This window comes from Larus michahellis, chromosome 5, assembly GCF_964199755.1.
Source record: "Larus michahellis chromosome 5, bLarMic1.1, whole genome shotgun sequence".
NCBI classification, from domain to species: Eukaryota; Metazoa; Chordata; class Aves; order Charadriiformes; family Laridae; genus Larus; species Larus michahellis.
In genome coordinates, this window is record NC_133900.1 from 75,962,803 (window position 1) to 75,982,485 (window position 19,683).

The following is a 19,683-nucleotide window of genomic DNA, read 5'->3' on the forward strand; positions in this document are numbered from 1 at the left end:
GTAAGAGTGCAAAGGAGCCAAGCGATGGCAAAAGTGATCCAACATAAATTGGTTTTGGAGTATGAAGCTAGACCGTTTGAAGCAGTATTACTCTACTAGCAGGCCACAATCCCAAGTGAAAATCTCATAACACTTCTCACTGCTGCTAATGACAGTGTTAATTACCACCAGCTTTGCCGGGGTGATGCATATATCAGGTTTGGGAGCCCAAAGGCTGGGTGACTTCAATCCTCTTGGCCCCAACCACCGCTCCCCCCCAGCCTCCGCCATTTCCTTGGCATCCCGGCACCAACTCCCTCATTGCCCTCCATCTCAGCTGCCGCCCCGCCAGGACAGCTCGGGGCTGGGGTGACCCTCTTTGCCCACCTGCATGGCTCCCCCCAGGCTCTGCCTCTCCTCAGGATGGCCACCAAGCCGACGGTGGCAGGATGGTGGTGGCTGTTGGTGCAGGGCTGCCCTGCCCTCACCAGTTCTAATGATGGCGGCATGAGGCAGGTGGGCAGCAAGGTGGCAGCTGGCCCCAGTCATTTGGCCTGTTGGTTGTCAGTTACTGCTGACAAAACAGTTTCAGAAGAAAAAAAAAGCAGAAAACAAGCAAGAATAAACAAAAACCAAACAAACAAACCCATCAAACAGGGGGTAGTTTCAGCCTGGGCCACCGTAGGCTGGGGGTGCGACTGAAGGAGGCAGCCCTGCTTCCCTGCCCGCCATTCAGCCACGGCCTGCTCCTCCCACGGCCTGCTTGGGTGGAAGCTGTCGGTGGTGTGGTGTAAGGCAGCGTGGGGGGAAAACTGAAACAAATAACCTAACTTAATACAATACAATATAACAAGCGTTTTGTGGCAGAAGGCCACACGTCAGTTCCGACCAGGGGTCATATAAAACGGGGTCCTCAGTTCACAAATAATGGCACCAGCGCGACTGGAGGCAGAGCACACTGCAGAGTGAAAACCAGTGGGTAAGAAGTGGAAAAGGACTTTTTTAACCCGCCTTCCACCTCGGAGGCTTCCACCTTGTTTTCCCAGCTACCTTCTGGAGCTCAGCGGCTCGTCCAAGCTTGCAGGAGCAGGAGCAGTAATGCTGAGGTGAGTTCAAACGATGTTAAGAACAAGAATCTGCTGCTACACTGAATTAGTCACTTTAAACATAATTACAACCTCAACATCATATTTTAACTCAACCATGGTGTGAAAACAAATTCAGAGGGAGAAGCTAGGAAGAGTGTTAGGCTAACTTGTTCTTTTTGAGTGGAATTTCTTTAATTCTACATCAAAAACACTTGAGTTTTCAAACGGATCCTAATTCTGGAAGAATTTAATTAATGCAGTTAATTCTTCTAAATGAGAACCATACTGCTTCTGTGTTCTTAATAGCTAAAAAAAAGACATAGCTAAAAAAATGATGTCGTATTTTAGTTGAAAGAAGTAAAGATATTTCTTCAAAACAGGCAACTTATTCACTTTCCCTTAGTTAAGGGAATAGAGATTCTAATTTTTTTCAGCCAGTGAAGCACTATTAACCTTAAGGCTTATTGAGGACTGCCAACTCCTCTGTCATCAACATAGTTGTGTAGACCACCTGCAGAGCACTTATCCCGACCCTGCAGACTGCCGGGAGTCCGCAGGCTACAGCGAAGCCAGTGGAGGGATGGAGAACATCATCTTGAAAAGCCAACCACACCTTTTGTTTGGCCTGCCTCGATAAGCTGGGATTTCAAAGGCTGCACAAACCACTTACGATATCTTCCGAAAAAAAAAAATCGGTAGTCTACATCGCAAACACCCTCATTAAAACAACCCTCTAACTGAGTGCTTTTATTTATAAGGGAAAATAAATGTACATAACTGTTATTAGAGGCAATGTTGCATGCATACTCTGTGACTTTTTTACAGTTGCATTACACACAGCTGTAAACATCATAACACTAGGAAACAAATAATTTTAATATGCTTTTAATATAATCAACAAAGTAAAGAAACATTTGAATCCTAACGGAATCTAATTTAAGAACATTTACATTCTAGTCATTTTTAATTGTACATTGGTAACGAATAATTTTTGTAAGGAAAACAGTATGTCCATGTTCTCAGCATTCCTGCAGCATTCGTTCTAGGTCAGGAATCTAAAATCCTGAAAAATAAGAATGAAGCTTTAGCTGTTGGTACAATATAACACTAAATACTTAAAATATGATAGAGATGTAAGACAGTTGTATAAGTAACTGTTAACTGTTGTATAAGTGCTGGAGCGTGTCCAGAGGAGAGCTACCAGGCTGGTGAGAGGTCTGCAGACCAGGTCATACGAGGAGAGGCTGAGGGAGCTGGGCATGGTTAGCTTGGAGAAGAGGAGGCTGAGGGGAGACCTCATTGCCCTCTACAACTCCCTGAAAGGAGGTTGGAGAGAGGTGGGTGTTGGCCTCTTCTCCCAGGTGAATAATGACAGGACCAGAGGAAATGGGCTGAAGTTGCAGCAGGGGAGGTTTAGATTAGATATTAGGAAGAACTACTTTACTGTACTGAAAGAGCCGTCAGGCACGGGAACAGCCTGCCCAGGGAGGTGGTTGAGTCACCATCCCTGGAGGTGTTTAAGAAACGTCTAGATGTGGCACTTCAGGGCATGCTCTAGTGGCACAGATTGTAGAGGTTTGGTTTTTTGGTTTTTTTTTTTTGTGTGTGTATGGTTGGACTCAATGATCTCAAAGGTCCTTTCCAACCATGAAGCTTCTATGATTCTATGATTCTACATAAGAAAACAGAGCATTATAATATTGGCATAGGGAAACCTTTTTATATTGCTCCAAAGAGGTGAATGATTTGAAATTAAATCCTGAAGCCGGTACTTAGTTTCAGTGTGAGGTTTTTTGCTGTGTAAGAACAGGAGAATTGCCCACAGGATGTCAGTATATGTTCAATAGCCAGTTGTATCAGTTCTTCCTGACACCATTGTTAACTTTCCAAATTGCTTACAGATCTGGGATATTTTCTATTTCTTGCTGCCTGAAACAGCTGTATGTTCTCAGTTGTAGGAACTCAGTACCTACAGCTTTTATTTACTTCACCTGAACGTACATGAATTTAGCACATCTGGGAAGAGCTTGCCTGGAGAAATCTAAGTTGGCCAAACAATTAAAGGCTTTCTGAGACTACTCCTCAACATAAATATTGTGCTCTATTTGTATAAAAATAAACTAATTTAAATATAGATTGTGATTAAAAGCATTAAATACATACCTCTTTAGTGAAAATCCACTGATCTCCTTCCGTTGCGTGGCTGAAAGACAAATATCCAATAAGCCTTCCATAAAACTGACTGGTTTGAGTAACAAAGCGCCACCCAATTTGGTATGTATAGAAATTGGGAAATTTCTCAGTTCTGTCAATGTGATCATCATTAAAGATAAACCTAAGACCAGTTATTGCTTAATATCCACTTCTGGAGGAGAATTATAAAATAAAAATTACTGTATACAGAGTGAAGAATGAATTATACCCATCTTGTATGATTTTATAGGGGGAGAAAGCCACAAGAAGTCACTCTAAGAGACCATTATCCCTAAATTCTTTTTGCATTTTCTTAAGATGTGCTTCCAGATTGTTGTTATTATTGCAGTGTAAGTGTTGTAATTAACAAAGAAATACATGTCACTCAATGATTTTATTTTTAGACTGTTCTTTAATATAGGCAAAGAGTTTTTCACTTTTCACCATGGTCATTTCAGAAATATTTGCACTACAAAGGAACGTGATACAATGTCTTCTAAAGCTGATAGAAAATCTCTGGCTGAGCTTAATAAGAATTTGCTTTTCACTCTGGCATCATGAATGCATCGGTGTTAATATCACCAATAACTTTGGCCTGTTGTAAGAGCTCTGCAGATCCAATCCTGATACATAAGAAATACAACTATACAAACTTGCCCTCTTTTCATTAGCCACTTTCTTATTTAAACAGAAAAAAAGATTAACCAAAACCAAGAGAATTATTGTTAAGTTTGACTTGCCATCTTTAACTTGCTCAATATTGCAAAAATGGACTAAAAAGGCTCTATGGCACCAAAGATGAACAGAATAGTTTCATTCTCATGAGAACTTCTGTATCTAGTTTCTGATCTTACTGGTCAAAACACAAGGAAAATGGGAAAGTATCTGTTTCAGTACATCACAAAACGAAAAGAAACAAAGTCAAACAAACCATACCCTGTAGAAAAAGTAGCCTCTACTTTGAATCCCTCCAGGTCCTTGAAGTTCTTCCTGAAAAAAAAAAAGTATTTCAAATCATATCTACTCTTGTACGTGAATCCATATAGAGAGGTTGTTTATGTACATATTAAAAGCATTTCTTCAGTACTACTACACAGCCTTGCCCCTTAAGGCATGCTTTATATATATCTCTCCATGCCAGTAACAAGGAGTCCATGCTGTCATGTAGAAATAGCAGAGAACACATGAATGAGGGCCAAATTCCACCTCAAGTTTTGGCTCAGTTCAGATTGCTTTAGAACGGTACTAGTAATGATGAGCAGCCCTTGCCTTCCACTTTCCGGGTTTCACTACCCAGACACAACCAGTGCCTTCATGGTAACGGAGTCTCTATAGACAAAATCAAGTTGGTCTTTGCACCTTGCAGACAGACAACAAGGCAAAGCTTAAAACCCACAAATACTCAGGCTCCAGCCCAGGAATGAGATCGCAGACTGTTTACAGAGGTGTATCTTCATCACCCCACTCAGATTAACCCCCAAAGAAAAGACCAGTGCTTATGATATTCTTCCCTGTCTGCGCTGCGCACACCGAGAAACAATTGTCTACTAATCCATACAGCAAAGCAGGGGAAACTAACGATGAAGAAAACAGAAATTCCATTTAAATGTAACAAATACAAAGCATGAAGTATCCAGTTATTTTAATGAGACCTTCATGATCAGAGAACACATAAGCTTAATGACAGGATTCTTATTGCTTGTGCTAATATCCGCTATATGAGTGAGGTGTCGGTCCTGCAGGTGGAGAGACAGGCCAACTCAGAAACAAAATAGTTCGAATCTTGTGCTTAGCAGAATGTAAAATCTAGATGGAATTTATTTAGCAATGATGGTATTTCTCAATTAAGAACTGAGATCATGTGATCTCTCGGGCTATGATCATAACCAGAGTTGTTATAGAAAGCAATCACTCCATTTGCAATTTGAATGTGCTAAGAATCGTGTAAAACAGGATGGCTCCCATCATTTCCTAACACAGGAGTATCTTCAATCCAAGGAAGCTTTCAAATGAAGTAGGGTTTAAGCTATACACTATTTTTTGAGTCTTGGTTTTAATTTCAACTTCAGTTCATCGGGTATACCATTACACCCAGTTTCTTTGCTGTAGGTAAAACATGTGTCTGATTTTTATTCCTGTTGTCCGCCTCATCCTAGCATTACCTGGGTTTGAAATACCCATCTCAGATCTATCATCCATTCAACACTAGAGGGGGTTTATAATTGGAAAAAGCTAAAAATTCACCTGTTAGTAGAGTTTTGTGCATTGCCATTGGAGTGTCTAATGGTATTTGTATTTCATTATTTTTCTACTATTTCTATTCAATGTGTGAACAAACATAAAAACAGAAAAAAACCCAGGCAGCTGTTGCAAGTTAAAGAAATTAATCTAGAACATTAAAGGACTCAAGAGTACAATTACTAATATGGAATTATGATTTATTTCATGGACATTTAACATACTAATATGCCATTCTCTACTTAGAACCAGACACCTCTTAAAGAAGATTACATCATATCCTGGTTTGATTTCATGTCAGGAGGTTGATATTAGAAAATAACTGAAGCTAAAATCTGTCTTCATTATACACTTGCCGCGTACTTTTCAAGGGTTTGGAGATGTTAAAAAAAACAACACCCTAATATGTTCTATAGCGTACATGCATGTATATTCATAAACCTGCATGTATATATGTATACAGAAACATATGCATTCATGAAGAACTGTACTTATTTAGAGTTTAGTGTCTGCCCTCCAAAAGTTATCTTGTTCAATCTCTTCAATTGACTTGTGAACAAAATGCTTTTATGTCTTCTGCCTTAAATCATATTATGTCAGTCAAGATGGAGCTCAAGAGGAATCAAATTCGTGACAAAATCTGGTATCACTCCAAACTGGGAAGAAAGAATAAAGTTAATAGAGTATGTTTTCTCCTTCAATTCCTTGCCTGGTCGGGGAGAGAGGTGGGTGTGTTTATGTACAGCAAGTTTTGGTTTTCTTCCCAGTATGAGGAGAGACAAAAAAAAAAATCATCAGCAAGCTAACCCTTCCTGAAGCACAGCTTGTGACACCAGAGCCACATAGTCCAACCAAAGGTGGGCAGCCTGTAGGAACTGCACCGTGGGGTCAGAGTTCCTCTGCACATCTTAGGCAGAGTTGCTTTGATTCTCTACTGGTTTTAGGATTTACTGATGCCATTTCCCCATCGGCCCATCTGGTAGAGTCTATGGGAAAGGGAGACTTATAGATTTTTCATAGTCAGAGAATACTTGCCCTACTTTTATTATTGATGGCAGATTTTTTCCGTATTTTCTTCATTTTCTTGTAAACTGCTCTGACCCTTAGCAATAACATTTAGAGAGGATTTTAAACTCTTTTACTAAAATGCACTGAAATCTGCCACATAAACAAATATGATAGGCACAATATACATGAATTTCAAAGGTTTATTATGACATTAAAATAGATAAGGTGCATGCAAAAATACCAAACCCAAAAGCACCTGCAGACAAAATTGATTCTAGAAGATGATAGCATTTTGTAAATGTCCAGTGTTTGTGCACTGCACACCAGTAAATAACACCTTTAACAAGAGGACTGGTATTCACAGCAGGAATTGACAACAGGAAAACAAAAAAGTTGCTTTCTATAAAATGCAATTCAATTTAGAATTTCAATTGCTTCCTTAGATTTTGTGTTGGGTTTATGAATATTTTAAAATGGCTATATTCTGTATGTGTTGGCCATGTCACTGCTTCTCTTGGCCTCAGCCTTACAGAAGAAAATGTATTCAAGTGCATATTTAGTATTAGACATTTTCCTTGGGATTTAATGATCTCCTCACTTTATAGGCCTAAATGCCAAACGATAAAACATCACAAAATAATCATTTAAAACAGATAGGGAGAAATCAAAGGTGGTTAAATCCATTAATGACTATTTTACATAATGGTCCAGATGAAGCCTTCAGCTCGGAAGGTCTCTAGGAGGTGCTTGACAAGCTAGAGAGTACACCAGAGGACTGATGGCTCCAAACTTCCTCTGGTCCTTCTACGTTTCTCCTGTCTATGCACAGCAAGATACTGTTGGACACAGGATATTGGACTGGTGAAAATATAGTCTCAACTAGTGTGGTGCTTTTTCTGTCACTGGATAAGAAAAACGTGATTCAGGGAATATAGTTGGGACTATGCTGTGATCCGAAGAGAGGGCTAGATAGTATTGCCGACCACAACCATGACTAGATGAAAGCTGATGTACATAATCATAGGATTAAGAGTTCATTGAAAATTTGGCAATTAGCAACACAGCCTTTATCCGGATAAATAAAGGAAAAGTCCTACTTATGGGGATGCCACTACCTGAGTATTAAATACTATACATTCGTACACTAATTTAACTTGTGTATCAGTGACTATGAGGAATCATATCAGTGAATCTAAGGAATAACCAAGCTGAAGTCAATGTAAACCAAGAAGAATCTGCGTCTTAGGTTTTGGTATACTCTATTATAGTTGAATCTTTAGCATTCTTGTAAAGAAAGATTCTTATACATCAGCCTGAATTTTTCTCTTCTCTCCATAGCCACACTAAAGATATGGACATTAATAGCCATCTGCCTTTTGATTTTTGAAATTGCATTTGCAACAAATATACACAAATTTTATGATATTTTGGAAACAGCTGGGCTATTTGAAACTATTGTGAAACTTTTGTTCCAAAACACACTGCTTTTCTATGGAAAATAGAGAAAGTTCTATTCTTCCATAGAGAACTTCCTTATCTGCTCCTTAAGTTAAACAGTAAAATCATCTATAAATTACTTGGAAATTCTTAGTGCTAAAAGTCATAAATAGTATATATTTAAGGAATAGATATGTTTTGAATTCCAAACGGGGGGAAAAAAAGACACCCCCCTAGAAAATATGACTCAACTGCAATTAATGGTACAGATAACTGAAAGTATTTTTCTTTTTATAAAAGAACTAACAGATCCATTTTGATACACAAGCTCTGTGTTCTACCACTGTTCTGTTAAGCATATATTACTTCAGTATTTTTTGTTTTAAACGTTAAATATCAGCAGCATTATTTTTCACTAATTAATGAATAGAAAAACCTCACATTTCTGATGAAAATACACTACTGTGTTATTAAATCATGAAAATAAAAATGTTATGAGCAGAAAGGTGTACAAGGACATTTTTAGAAGAACTAATAAATCACGAGTGTGAGAACACAAACATGCAGAGTTTAAGATTACATACGTCCACTTTGTATCTCTTCATTCTTCTCTCATTAAGCTGGGGAACAAGTTGCAGCAAAGGATGCAGGACAGACGACTGAGAGGACACGAACACAGACACATGAGCAACAATGAAATTCGGACCATATTATGCAAAAAACGTCTCTTCCTGCAGTATTGCCTTATGGACCAAACATGCACCAAAAAAGGACCGAAGATGTTAGTTGAGAAACTTATTTTTTTGAGCTTTCGGACTTGACAACAAACAGGTACCAACATTTATATTTACACTAGGACTGTGACTCACACAGCGATGGAGGGAAAAGCTATGCGCCCTCACCATTACTCATTGAAAGTTCAGAACGGCAAATGCAATTATTCAGACTTTGATCAGCCTCTGTGAGTGGTACAGAGAACATTTCCACACACTACTCCTACTAACATTTCTACCATTATCTGCTGTGGAAGTTAGCATCTTCAATCTCCTTTGTACTGAAAAGTTCATTTTACTCAACGTAACTTAAATTGCAGCAAGAAAAATATTTTTTTGTTAGAAAACAGTGTGCAGGAGGGATCCATTCTCAGGGAAAATTTGTAACCATGGCACTGGTCGCTGTAACATGGCCACTGCACAAGCTCCAATCGTGAAATTCCTTGTGTCCAGCAAGACTTTATGCTTGCAGAGATCCTGGTTGAGCACGGTGGCATTGTGTGCAGTGTAAGTGCCCCCCTCGCAAAACACAACCACGCGGGCTTGTGGAGAGAAGTCCACCGTGGAAGATCAGGTAGAAACCCCATGTTCTGTCAACGACTTTCAACCTTAAACTCATGTAAACATAATTTTAAAAATATTGTATTTTTTAACATTACTTCTTAGAAAAGTGATACAAGAAAGAGAAATACAATTTATGGAATAACTAGAGTTACCAAAGTGATACTCTAGTTAATAGGTAAAATGAACTTGCCTACTTGGAGCCAATTTTGCCTACCTAAGGTAGGCAATGTGGCATCATAATAGCTAAAACGGTAGAGGCCTGACATGTCGCGGAGGAGTTAAAGGGCATCCCAGCTTCCCACTTGGGCTCTGTCTTGCAGTCATAGAATCACAGAATCATAGAATCGCCTAGGTTGGAATGGAGCTTTCAGATCATCGAGTCCAACCATCAACCCAACTCTGACAAAAACCATCACTAAACCATATCTCTAAGCACTACGTCTACCTGTCTTTTAAATACCTCCAAGGAAGGTGGAGAGAAGTTAATAAAGCCAAAGAATGATGGATCTCACCTAAGTCAGTATCTCTGAGAACTGGGCTAGAAAGAGTCACTTGAACAGCTAAACCAGGAGAAGTGAGAAAGCAGCAATGCCTGGGAGCAGGCAGGGGCAAAGGCATTCAGGATGGGGACGAAGGCGGATGCAGTAATCTCTGAAGCAGAAATAGCTCATTTCACTGTGCCCGCATAACCATCAAAACCTCCAGAGCAGTTCTATCACAAGAATACTGACCCCGATGTCAGCAATATCACTTTCTAGGAAATATACTGCATATTTCTGAAGAAAAGTAAAGAACAAGGCAAAAATGGACATTAACATATCAGATAATTGTTAAGACGTGAGAAAAAAAATGAATAGGTTGAACTTTCTCAAAATCCTATCGTGCACAGAAAAGACACATAGATGCACAGAAAAAACAGACTATGTTTGCACTTTAAAAGCAAGAATGGATCGCATGTAGTTTTGCTTATATTGCTGGATTATGAGAATATTTTTATATCAACAATACGAGGCTGGTCTTAAAATCATGTTTTTCATTTAAAATATAAACCAAAATCTGAGTGATACTTAAATACTATTTTGCCTGATGCATATTTACGACATGCACAAATAAATGCATACAATTTAATTAATAATGAATAAAAATTCATTAAGCGTTCTTGACATTTATGGTCATGTTCTCAGCTTCTATAAATCCACATTGTTTCACTACATATGTTATGTTCCAGTACCAGAAACAAGCATTTGGTCTTATTCTTAAATGTCATAACTACAAGATTAAGATGCAATTGGGATTCTGTGAGTGTTTGGTTGTTTTTTTACACTCTTGGACTGTATTGATGGTCATCTTCCATGTTATTAAAGTGTATTCTATATCTTAAACACAAAGATCCCAGTTCAGAGCTTGCTATGCAGTTGGAGAGACCACTGCAAAAAGGAACGTTACCTTGTTTTTACATACAAGCACACACGTACTCACAAGGAAGTGCTACGCCACTTACCGTGATGTCTGAGTTGCCTGAGTCATGAGTCTTAGAATAATGAAATAAGAACTGTTCAAAAAAATTAAAAGTGGGGTTTTACTACAAAACAGGGCAAGGGTGTTATGATTTTCTCGACAATTTTAGTGTGATCATAAAACATACATAGAAATCTTACCCTTTTGGTGTTGTCTTTTTCATCTAAACCCTGTAGGAATAATAATTGGTAGAGAAGCTTTTATTTGTTAAAAAAAAAAAAAGCGCAATGGGTAATTTTGGTTACATTATAAACTTTTCAGTACCAGATTGGAATATCATCCTTCCTTGACAGATACATTACATGTCTTTGCTTATCAATGTAACTACTCTTTTTAAACTCTGTAGGGAGCATTGATTACTTTCCAGTAGAAGAGTAGATGGGTTTAGCGGATGCTCCTTTGTATGTCCCTATGCTCTTACAGGTAAATTTCTTTCTCCATAGAGAGCTCATCATTTTTCTAATCTAGAGCAATAAAAACATCTGAAACCTTGTATTCAACCTGAAGATTATTTTCCAAACATTGTAGTCTCCCTGTAGTCTTTAACAGGCATTGAGTTAGGACACATAGCATTTCAGAGTGAGAACTGATAGTATTACTTCCAGCACTGAGGGACACTTCAGACACTGGGTCCTCAGAATTCATTGCAGACATTGGCACACTGAGCTATCAGGCTTCAGAAATGCTACGTAGCCTTTCGTGTGTGTTACCTGTGGTTTCTGGAGAAAACCCACGACCAGAAAACAAAGTTCCTCCAGCGCACTGGATGCCTAATGTAAAGAAAACATGAACTCAGGTATTAGACTTCCAATCCTACTGTGTACAACAAACAGTATCAAAATAATAAAGTAACCTCTTTCTGACTCACCTGAGGCTGAGAATCTCTGGACAGGTAGGCAGAACACGCATCATCTATCTGTAAAATTTCACACAGTTCTTTTTTAAGAAGTCAGGTTAATAAAAACCAGTGAAATACATGTAATTTCAAAACCAGTTCAGTGCAGCCAAAGGTATGGCAAGCTTGTCCACCATCAGGAATTCCTATAGGTACATTCATAAAATATTTTGTATTCAAGGGGGAAAAAAAGCCCTTGACCAAATAAATAAATTTATACTTGTTTGATCACAACAAACACATACATATCTGGGTCCTTTATTCTCTAACTCCACGCACATCCCTCCTCTTTGTAGCCTTCTCAGACTAAGTCATATTTTAAACTATGATTTTAAGCATCTGGGGTATGGACTATGAGCTTACATCTCTTCTGTGATATCTTTGGATTATACAAAACTACGAAACAAATGACAAAGCAAGTGACTCAAAGAGCAGTCCTCAAACACCACCCTTGTGATTGGATTCCAGCCTCCCTGCAGGCTTATGACACACGCATCTTCTTGAACGATTATGATATGTGCCAGCACGACTTATGCATGCCGGTTAACTTGTGTGAGTCACCAAGCAGCCAATACCCAAGGTTCGCGCTGCTTTCTTTGGCAAATGAGGACCCTCACAAGATTTTGTTTAAAGGACATGGTTCCCAAATCCCAGTGCCAGTAAGAGATATATTCAATGTATTTCAAGAGATCTAAACTCAAAGAGCACCGTGGAAGAAGTCATTGCAATTGAACTTGGACACGTCAGCACAGAACGGAATGTTACACACATAGACACAAAAGAAAACAAAATCCAAAAATAAATCCACAAACCAAAACAAGAAGCCCCAAACCCAATCAGCCATTTCACCTGGATCAAAATAAATGTCTGTTTGGCTCTGCATCTCCAAAACTGGCCATACATTGGCACCCAGGGAAGTGCCTAGGAAGAGACCAGTGCTCTAGTAAAACCCACGCTCTCCAATCACAGTGGGTTTCTGTGCCTTGAATTTGACCAATCTCTCTCTGAACCATCATAGACTTTTAGCATCCCCAATGTCCTGTGGTTTCCTACACAGTGCACTTCCATTTGTCTTGATCAGTCTTTTAAAAGCCAGCTTCATTCAGTGCTGTCACGATCTTGTCTTGGAAGAGGTAATGAACAAGCAATCCCTACCCGTCATTTCCCTACTGTTCATTACCTTGTGTAGACAATTAATCACATCCTCTTTCTATTGTGTCTTTGCCAAGACAAAAGAATTCCATACTACTGAATCAATTTTAGCAGAGTTGTCAATCAAGAAGGGAGAAGAAATGGAATTAAGGGCATTGGAATTAATGGAAATAATGTTACCAGTGCTGAAAGCTCTAAGTCTTCTGTAAGGAAAAGAAAAAAATCTCAAGTTAACTTTCAAGTTAACTTTAAAGGTTAACTTTTCAGTATATAACTTTAAAATGGTATCAATATCAAGCTGCATTGGTATGCAACATTTCTTGCATTGAATATTTGATACTGTTTGTCTAGATGCCAAAAAGCTTTGCTAGTCATCTAGTTCATAGACGGCATTAAAATTATTTTTTTTTTAAATAAAGAGTAGGTAATGCAATGGGTCTTACGATTTTATTATATGTAAAAAGCCCTAAACAACACTCTTTAGCAATGAAAACATTAAGTGAAGAAAGCAATAAACAAATAATGCATATCTGAGCGCTTCAAGACAAGAGATGATTCATTTCTCTGGAGACAATCTACGAGAAAGCATTAGCAGAGATACTGGGAAAGCTAATAGCTCACAGAATTCCCCTTTCAAGTAGTTTTTGTTGGTAACAGATCCTCCCCGTTCTCTTTTCCCTTCATCACGCATTTGTTTGTCTCCGGGTATATCAGTTCAGCTTCACCACTTTCAGAGCAAGAAAACGTAGAGGGAGAAATGAGCAGCGAATGAGAGAAACTAAACTGAAGTCACCGTGGAAGCCTCCGCTAAAAATCTGCTGTTTCTTCTTGGTGAGGGATTTTGTTGTTGTTTTTTTGTTTGTTTGTTTATTCGCTTGTTTTGTAGTTGGAGGTGACTATTAGAGAACTACCATAATTCAGTAGCAGGACAAGATACTGTGCCTTCCACTGTGTCAAACACAAATCAGTATCTCTCAGCCAAAACCTGCATGGACAAAACAAAGGCTGAGGAAATGCCATTTTCTGTTAATTCCTTTAAAAAAAAAATAATTAATAGTTCGCATCATCTTTGATGTGCTGGTGTTGGTTAAATAACATAAAGAAATGAAAGTATGTGAGAGACGAGTAGAGGAACACAATACTTAGTTACAAAGTTCCCATATTTATAAACTGGGAGTCATTTACCAAGTTAATGTAGAGGCAGGGCTTCTCCTGAATGATCCACTAATAAAGTAACAAACGGGGAAGAACTGATTCTTTTCATTCCAGAAAACTCTGGTGAATTAGTGTGATTCTGTAGCCATGTTGATTTAGGGTATAACCCTATGCATCTAATTCTCTTTCCTTAGAACCTCTCAACTCCTGCATTATTCTTGCTATAATAGTAAGTATTAGAACAGTTAAGTTGCATAATTTTACCCAGAATTTAGTATTTTATGCATACTTTTTTGTTTGCTGATATCAATAGAAACTTTGCCTTTGCTTCCAGTTGGTGTAGGGACAAATACTGTGTTACAAATAGCAAATCTTAGCAATAAATGCAGAAATGTGTAAAGCAGCAGTTTTAATCCAGAATGTCTCATTTTCATATACTCCTTAGAGCTGTCAGGGCCTTACTTCCCAAGAGACCACTTTCTTCTAGGAGAAAAAGACCACCAGGGCTTGTTCAAGTGCCAGCCTAGGAATATGTTGGTGTTTGAGTCAACACTACCGAAACGTTTTAAGGGGAGCTGGCAGCAAGGGAAGTGTCTCCTGTAAAGCCCACAGTAAGATGAAAGTTACTCTCTGCATCTATAATCCTGGTGAGTCATTTGCTTTCCAGTGTTACCAGAAGCTACAAAATTAAATGTCAATGGAGTACTTGAAGGTTACAGCCACCCCAGGGCACGTGAGTTGCCGGCTAAACCCTCTCTGCGTGTTGTGCCCTGCCACTCCATCAGTTCCAAAAGGGCAGGGAAGAGCCAAAACACACTTTCGTTTCAAAGATGAGAGTGGAAGTAATGATAGCGATCAGTAGCAAAATGTTAGAGGGGCTAATTGACACGGTACATTACCCTTTACCTAGCAAATTGAGAGGCCAGGATAGGATTAAATACGGTGTCCCAGCCCTGGGAGTGGAACAGAAGAAGTAAGAGGAAAGACTGGATGAGTTGAAACAATTGTGTACAGACTATAAAAATACTAGATGGGACGCTGTGTTTCTCGCAGGGACAGTGACTGCCTGGTCATGGACAGTTAGATGACAACTGTTATCAAACGTAGCTCTCCGTTGAGCCAAGACAGTCTTTTCCCCAAACAACATCTCAACACCCAGCCTCAACATTCTTCTGGAGCAACTATTCAGAAAATCTTTGAAAACAAGATGTTTCACTTCTTCGCTGATGTCAGGATAGGAGATGTACAGAAGAAGCAGGGCTGGAAAAAGAAGGACCTGAACTCCATGCAAGAGAAACACTGGAGAGTGAGGTGTGACCATGGCAAGGATGGGCATAGAAGAAATGGAGTATACCATACTGCAGTGCACAGATGTTGCTTACCTCTTTCCACAGCTGCAAATCCTGATCTGCCTCGAGTGGTTGGGATGGCATCGGTGCCCCTGGAAGCACAAACCACACTTAGCAGTGCTGTACAGCAAAGGTCGTTTGTATAAGTATCCCGTATCGGTGATTTCAATAAAAACTCCAAACACAAGATGATACCTAGCACACTCATCATTGTCCATCAGTTTCTGCCTGTTCTATGTCAGCAACACGGGAGGCTTCTTCACAAGTTCATAGCAGATATGGACACTCAGATCTCCTAGCAAGAGACAGTGTGGAAGTCACTCAGCTTTCACCAGGGGTCAGGCTGGCATTAGTCCGTTCTCAGCAATAAGTAGCAGGCAATAAAATTTGCATGGCAACTCTTGAATGCCAAGATCTGCTCAGGAAAACACATTCCAGCATCTACAACCTCGAGCTTTCTGAGAACTGAGCTCACCTCCAGCATGTTTGCATCGCAAGGTGAGAATTTGGATCCTACCTCTTGCTTTGTTGCATGTCACAGTTAAACAATTAAAGATGTGCTATGTAACGTACTCTTGCATATTAATAATACCTGTGACATGAGGTGACAGACAGTACATGTGTAACTAGCTTTGTTTCCTCTCTGTGGCGTATGTGATGTGGACAAGCTCAGTCCCTTAGAAAACTGAACGTGTTCTTGATTCCATAATGCTGCAGCGATGCTGTGCTTGGCTTGAGGGCAGCTCCTTTCTCCACCTCTGCCCATCCAGGCTACAAACCAGGAATTCACTGTCTCTGGGTCCCTCCTGGCCCAGCACCCAGAATATCCACCTTTCAATACTATTATTTTATCTGTCCGTATCTTTCTAATAATAATACTGCATTATCAGAGTCTCTGTAAATAATAGAAATGAACATCACTGAACTGTGGGCACACTAGAGACCACGCAAGTGTATCGATGTGGGGATGTGTTCATAGAATCATAGAATGCGTTGGGTTGGAAGGGACCTTTAAAGGTCATCTAGTCCAACCCCCCTGCAGTAAGCAGGGACATCTTTAACTTGATCAGGTTGCTCAGAGCCTCATCAAGCCTGGCCTTGAATGTCTCCAGGGATGGCGTTGTAACTCACCTGGGAAGGAGGTTGGTGCTGGAGAGGGTGGTGCTTTATCTGTACAGTCCTAGGACTGCAGGAAACCCTACGAAGTCATCTAATTTATCCCCCTGCCCAAAGCTGCTGCCCATGAGCCATGCCTGACCAGTTTATGCACTGTTCTTGCAGTCTTCAGAGTATTAGAGATTTTATAACCTCCAAGTCTATAATTACCTGTGGTCACATTTTTTTTCCAAACAGTTGGACCAAAGTAAACACAAAAGAGGTGATGGTAGATTTAGCTAGAATGGTCAGGTGAGCAGGGTATGAACGTACGTCACCTCCATTTGTTTTACAAGTACCACTAATAACAATAATTGCAACAGCATTTAGTTCCAGGCATTAAAGGGCAGATTTCAAAACCGTAATTTGGTACCGGTACAGACTTAAGGTTGCTAATTATTCTCGATGCTTATTTTCTGGAAAAAAAAAATAAAATTAGAAGGGGTCTTAATTTCACCCTGTGTAGAAGTGGGATATTTCTGAAATCTCTAGGAGGTTCACATAATAGGAAAACTGCTTTCTGATGAAAATTTGCTTTTTTTTTCTTTTTGATGTTTGTTTTAGTTCGAGGAATAACTCCAAATAAACGAAAGGTGCTACAATTCTCTTACTTTGTTTTCTGTTCTTAAATTTCTGTATTCCAATTGCAGTACTGTCTGGGACTGGTATCCTGGTTGTGGAACTGGGCAGCACCTCAAATCAACGCACTTTCCCCATTAAACCTTTGCCTGCCTGTCACTGAACGCTGTTTCTACCATTGCCTGGTTCCCAAGGCTTTCCAGAGGGAGCAGAAGAAATCCAATAGCCTGTAAAGCTTAGGACAGCAGGCAAGAAAGCCTGAATATTACAGCTTACTTTTATTTTTTACATTTTTTTTTTTTTTTGCCTGGAGCATAAACTTTTGGACAGAGGAGATGCAATTATTTCACCACCTCCTAAGTTTCCTTAACCCTTCTCCACTTATTCACAAAACTCTTATTTTGCGTGCAGTCCCATCTGCTTTGTGCTCACACCCGGGACTATGTGTCCCCCCCGCACAGGTCTTCATCCATTTATACACATACACAATGGCACATGCAGGGAAACAATAAGTTATTTTGAAATATACACAAAATAACGGCGGGGGTGGGGGGGGAGGGTGGTCAAGTGCTATTGAGGAAAGCAATCCTATTCAAAAGGAACATATAAGAGGAAATCCTCCAACAAAATTGATGCTATCCGTGATACATTTGTTCTCTTATCCTTCAATTCTGCCAAATTCTGAAAACTCAGCTTCTCCCAAGGCAGCAGAATGGCAGCTGCACAGTGTCAGTCACTTTTCAACCTGGGATTCACTTCTTACATCTCCTCTTCCCTCCACGGCTCTCCCTACACGAACTCCTGGCAATCATATCTGTGAGAACAATGATCAAATACCTTCCTTGCCCTCCTTTTCCTTCCCTCTCTTCTTCCATGTCTCCGGAATTTATTTTTAACGGAATATTCAGTATACTGCACTCGGATTTCTTTGATTCTTGATATTAAAAAAACCCACATCAAACCAGAACAAAAATTCCTGGTGAAAGTAACTCACACACATATAATACAAACAAAACCGAACTGTTCCTTGCACACCAACTTATTTTGTAATGTTACTTTACTCCGCAAGGTATATGTAGTTAATCTATCTGTAGTGGGAAAATAGAATAGAAAGGAGTACATTTTGTTAAAAAGCCCATTAGCTGTGCTTGTCAAACAAGCACTCCCTGTTAGAAAAAATAGCAACTTTCAGGTTTAAGACAACATTTCAAATTAAATCAAGATAATCGAGCTCTCTGCTTAAAGCAGCTCTATCCTTTCCCACTTAACCCCACCCCCAGAGACTCCTCATGCAATGAATATTGCTTCAGGTTAGGCTAAGTGCCTTCCAGAGGGTCCGAATTTTTCCTACAACTCTGCGATACATCGCAGAATTAGCTTTTAAATCCGAGTAAGATATATTTAAAACGAAATTGCTTTTAACAAAAGCCACTTCTCCAAGTTGCTGGCGTGTAGTTTTGCCGAGACAGGCTAATCCTGCCGGGGTACAGGAGGAAAAACCCCCCCAAAACCAACCCCTGAAACCGTGCCCAGCATCTCCAGCCTCCCGCGCATCCCTGCGTCTCCCCCGGCCTCGCGTCCCGTCCCAGCCCGGCGGCGAGCAGGCGGCTCGGCTTCGCAGCCCCCTCGCCAGGCTGGCAACCTGCTGGGGTCACCTCCTCCCGCCCCCCCCCCAAAAAAAAAAAAAAATATCGCAGGGATTGCCAAAGGGATGCTCCTCACCTTCGCAAGCAGGCATCGAGGAGGCGAGGAGGAGGAGGAGGAGGAGGAGCGGGGACCCCGGCGGCGCCGCGCCGTCCCCTGCCTTCCTCCGGCAGCGCTGGGGGGGCTGCTGGTGGCAGGGGTGTCCCATGGCCGCGGTGTCCCCCTGCGCTGCCTCCCTGCCGGCCGCTCCTCTGGCCGTGCCCTCCCTCCCCAAACTTTTTAAATCTCCCTGACACGTGGACGAGCATCAGGCTGAGTCCTGCCCACCCGCCCCCCCGCCCCGCCGCTCCCCCTGCCCCTGCTCGCCCAGCCTGGCGGGGAAAAGCCATGGAGGAGGTGGGTGGATGGGATGGCGGGGGGAGGCTCTGAGGATACGCACCCACCTGTCCCCTAGGACCCGCCGGTTGCTGGATTTTCTGGAGGACCCCCGTGCTGCAAGGGGGGTGTGATGGGCTCCTGACTCTCCCCATGCCTTAAATACACACAAAATCATAGAATCATAGAATGGTTTTGAGTTAGAAGGGACCTTAAAGATCATCTAGTTCTAGCCCCCCTGTGGAACAGAACTCAGTAATGTGGTGACATTTGGGGATTAAAATCCTAATTCTGTGTTTAGCAAGGCGTTTTACTCACAACACAGCTGCAGACCTGGTTCTTAGGTGGTGTTTATACCTGTAGACAGCTGACACAGCTCCATTATAACATATTCAAAAGCACACAGACCCCAGATCTGTAGAGACACTTCTGCAGCTTAGTCCAGCTGCCCCTGAATCGCCACAAGCCCCATTTTACCAGACATGCCACCCCGAACCACCAGGCTGTGCTCAGTCCCGGCAGGATGCTGGTGCTGGTCCTGAGCTGCTCCTGCTGCCCAGCCCGGCGGCAGGGCCTGGCTT

General features: G+C 40.8%; 1 protein-coding gene across 1 annotated transcript; it reads right to left on the reverse strand.

Moving 5' to 3' along the window:
• Nucleotides 1–1,790: 1,790 nt before the first annotated feature.
• NMU (neuromedin U) lies at nucleotides 1,791–19,055 on the reverse strand. Its single transcript, XM_074589301.1, has 9 exons — nucleotides 18,806–19,055; nucleotides 15,383–15,441; nucleotides 11,667–11,714; nucleotides 11,509–11,568; nucleotides 10,939–10,968; nucleotides 10,782–10,832; nucleotides 4,197–4,250; nucleotides 3,231–3,270; nucleotides 1,791–2,130 (listed from the first exon to the last, which is right to left on the reverse strand). The coding sequence occupies exons 1-8, from the start codon at nucleotides 18,933–18,935 to the stop codon at nucleotides 3,235–3,237; spliced, it is 468 nt and encodes a 155-aa protein (XP_074445402.1). The 5' UTR covers nucleotides 18,936–19,055; the 3' UTR covers nucleotides 1,791–2,130; nucleotides 3,231–3,234.
• Nucleotides 19,056–19,683: the final 628 nt, after the last annotated feature.

What these genes read in the sequence shown, in the direction of transcription:
- NMU (XM_074589301.1), bottom strand. Translation starts at nt 18,935, where the DNA reads ATGGGACACCCCTGCCACCAGCAGCCCCCCCAGCGCTGCCGGAGGAAG. An exon ending in AAAAAGACAACACCAAAAGG is followed by an intron (nt 10,833 to 10,938) that starts GTAAGATTTCTA and finishes TTTTTTGAACAG; the next exon opens with TTCTTATTTCATTATTCTAA. An exon ending in CAGGCAACTCAGACATCACG is followed by an intron (nt 4,251 to 10,781) that starts GTAAGTGGCGTA and finishes TTTTTTTTTCAG; the next exon opens with GAAGAACTTCAAGGACCTGG.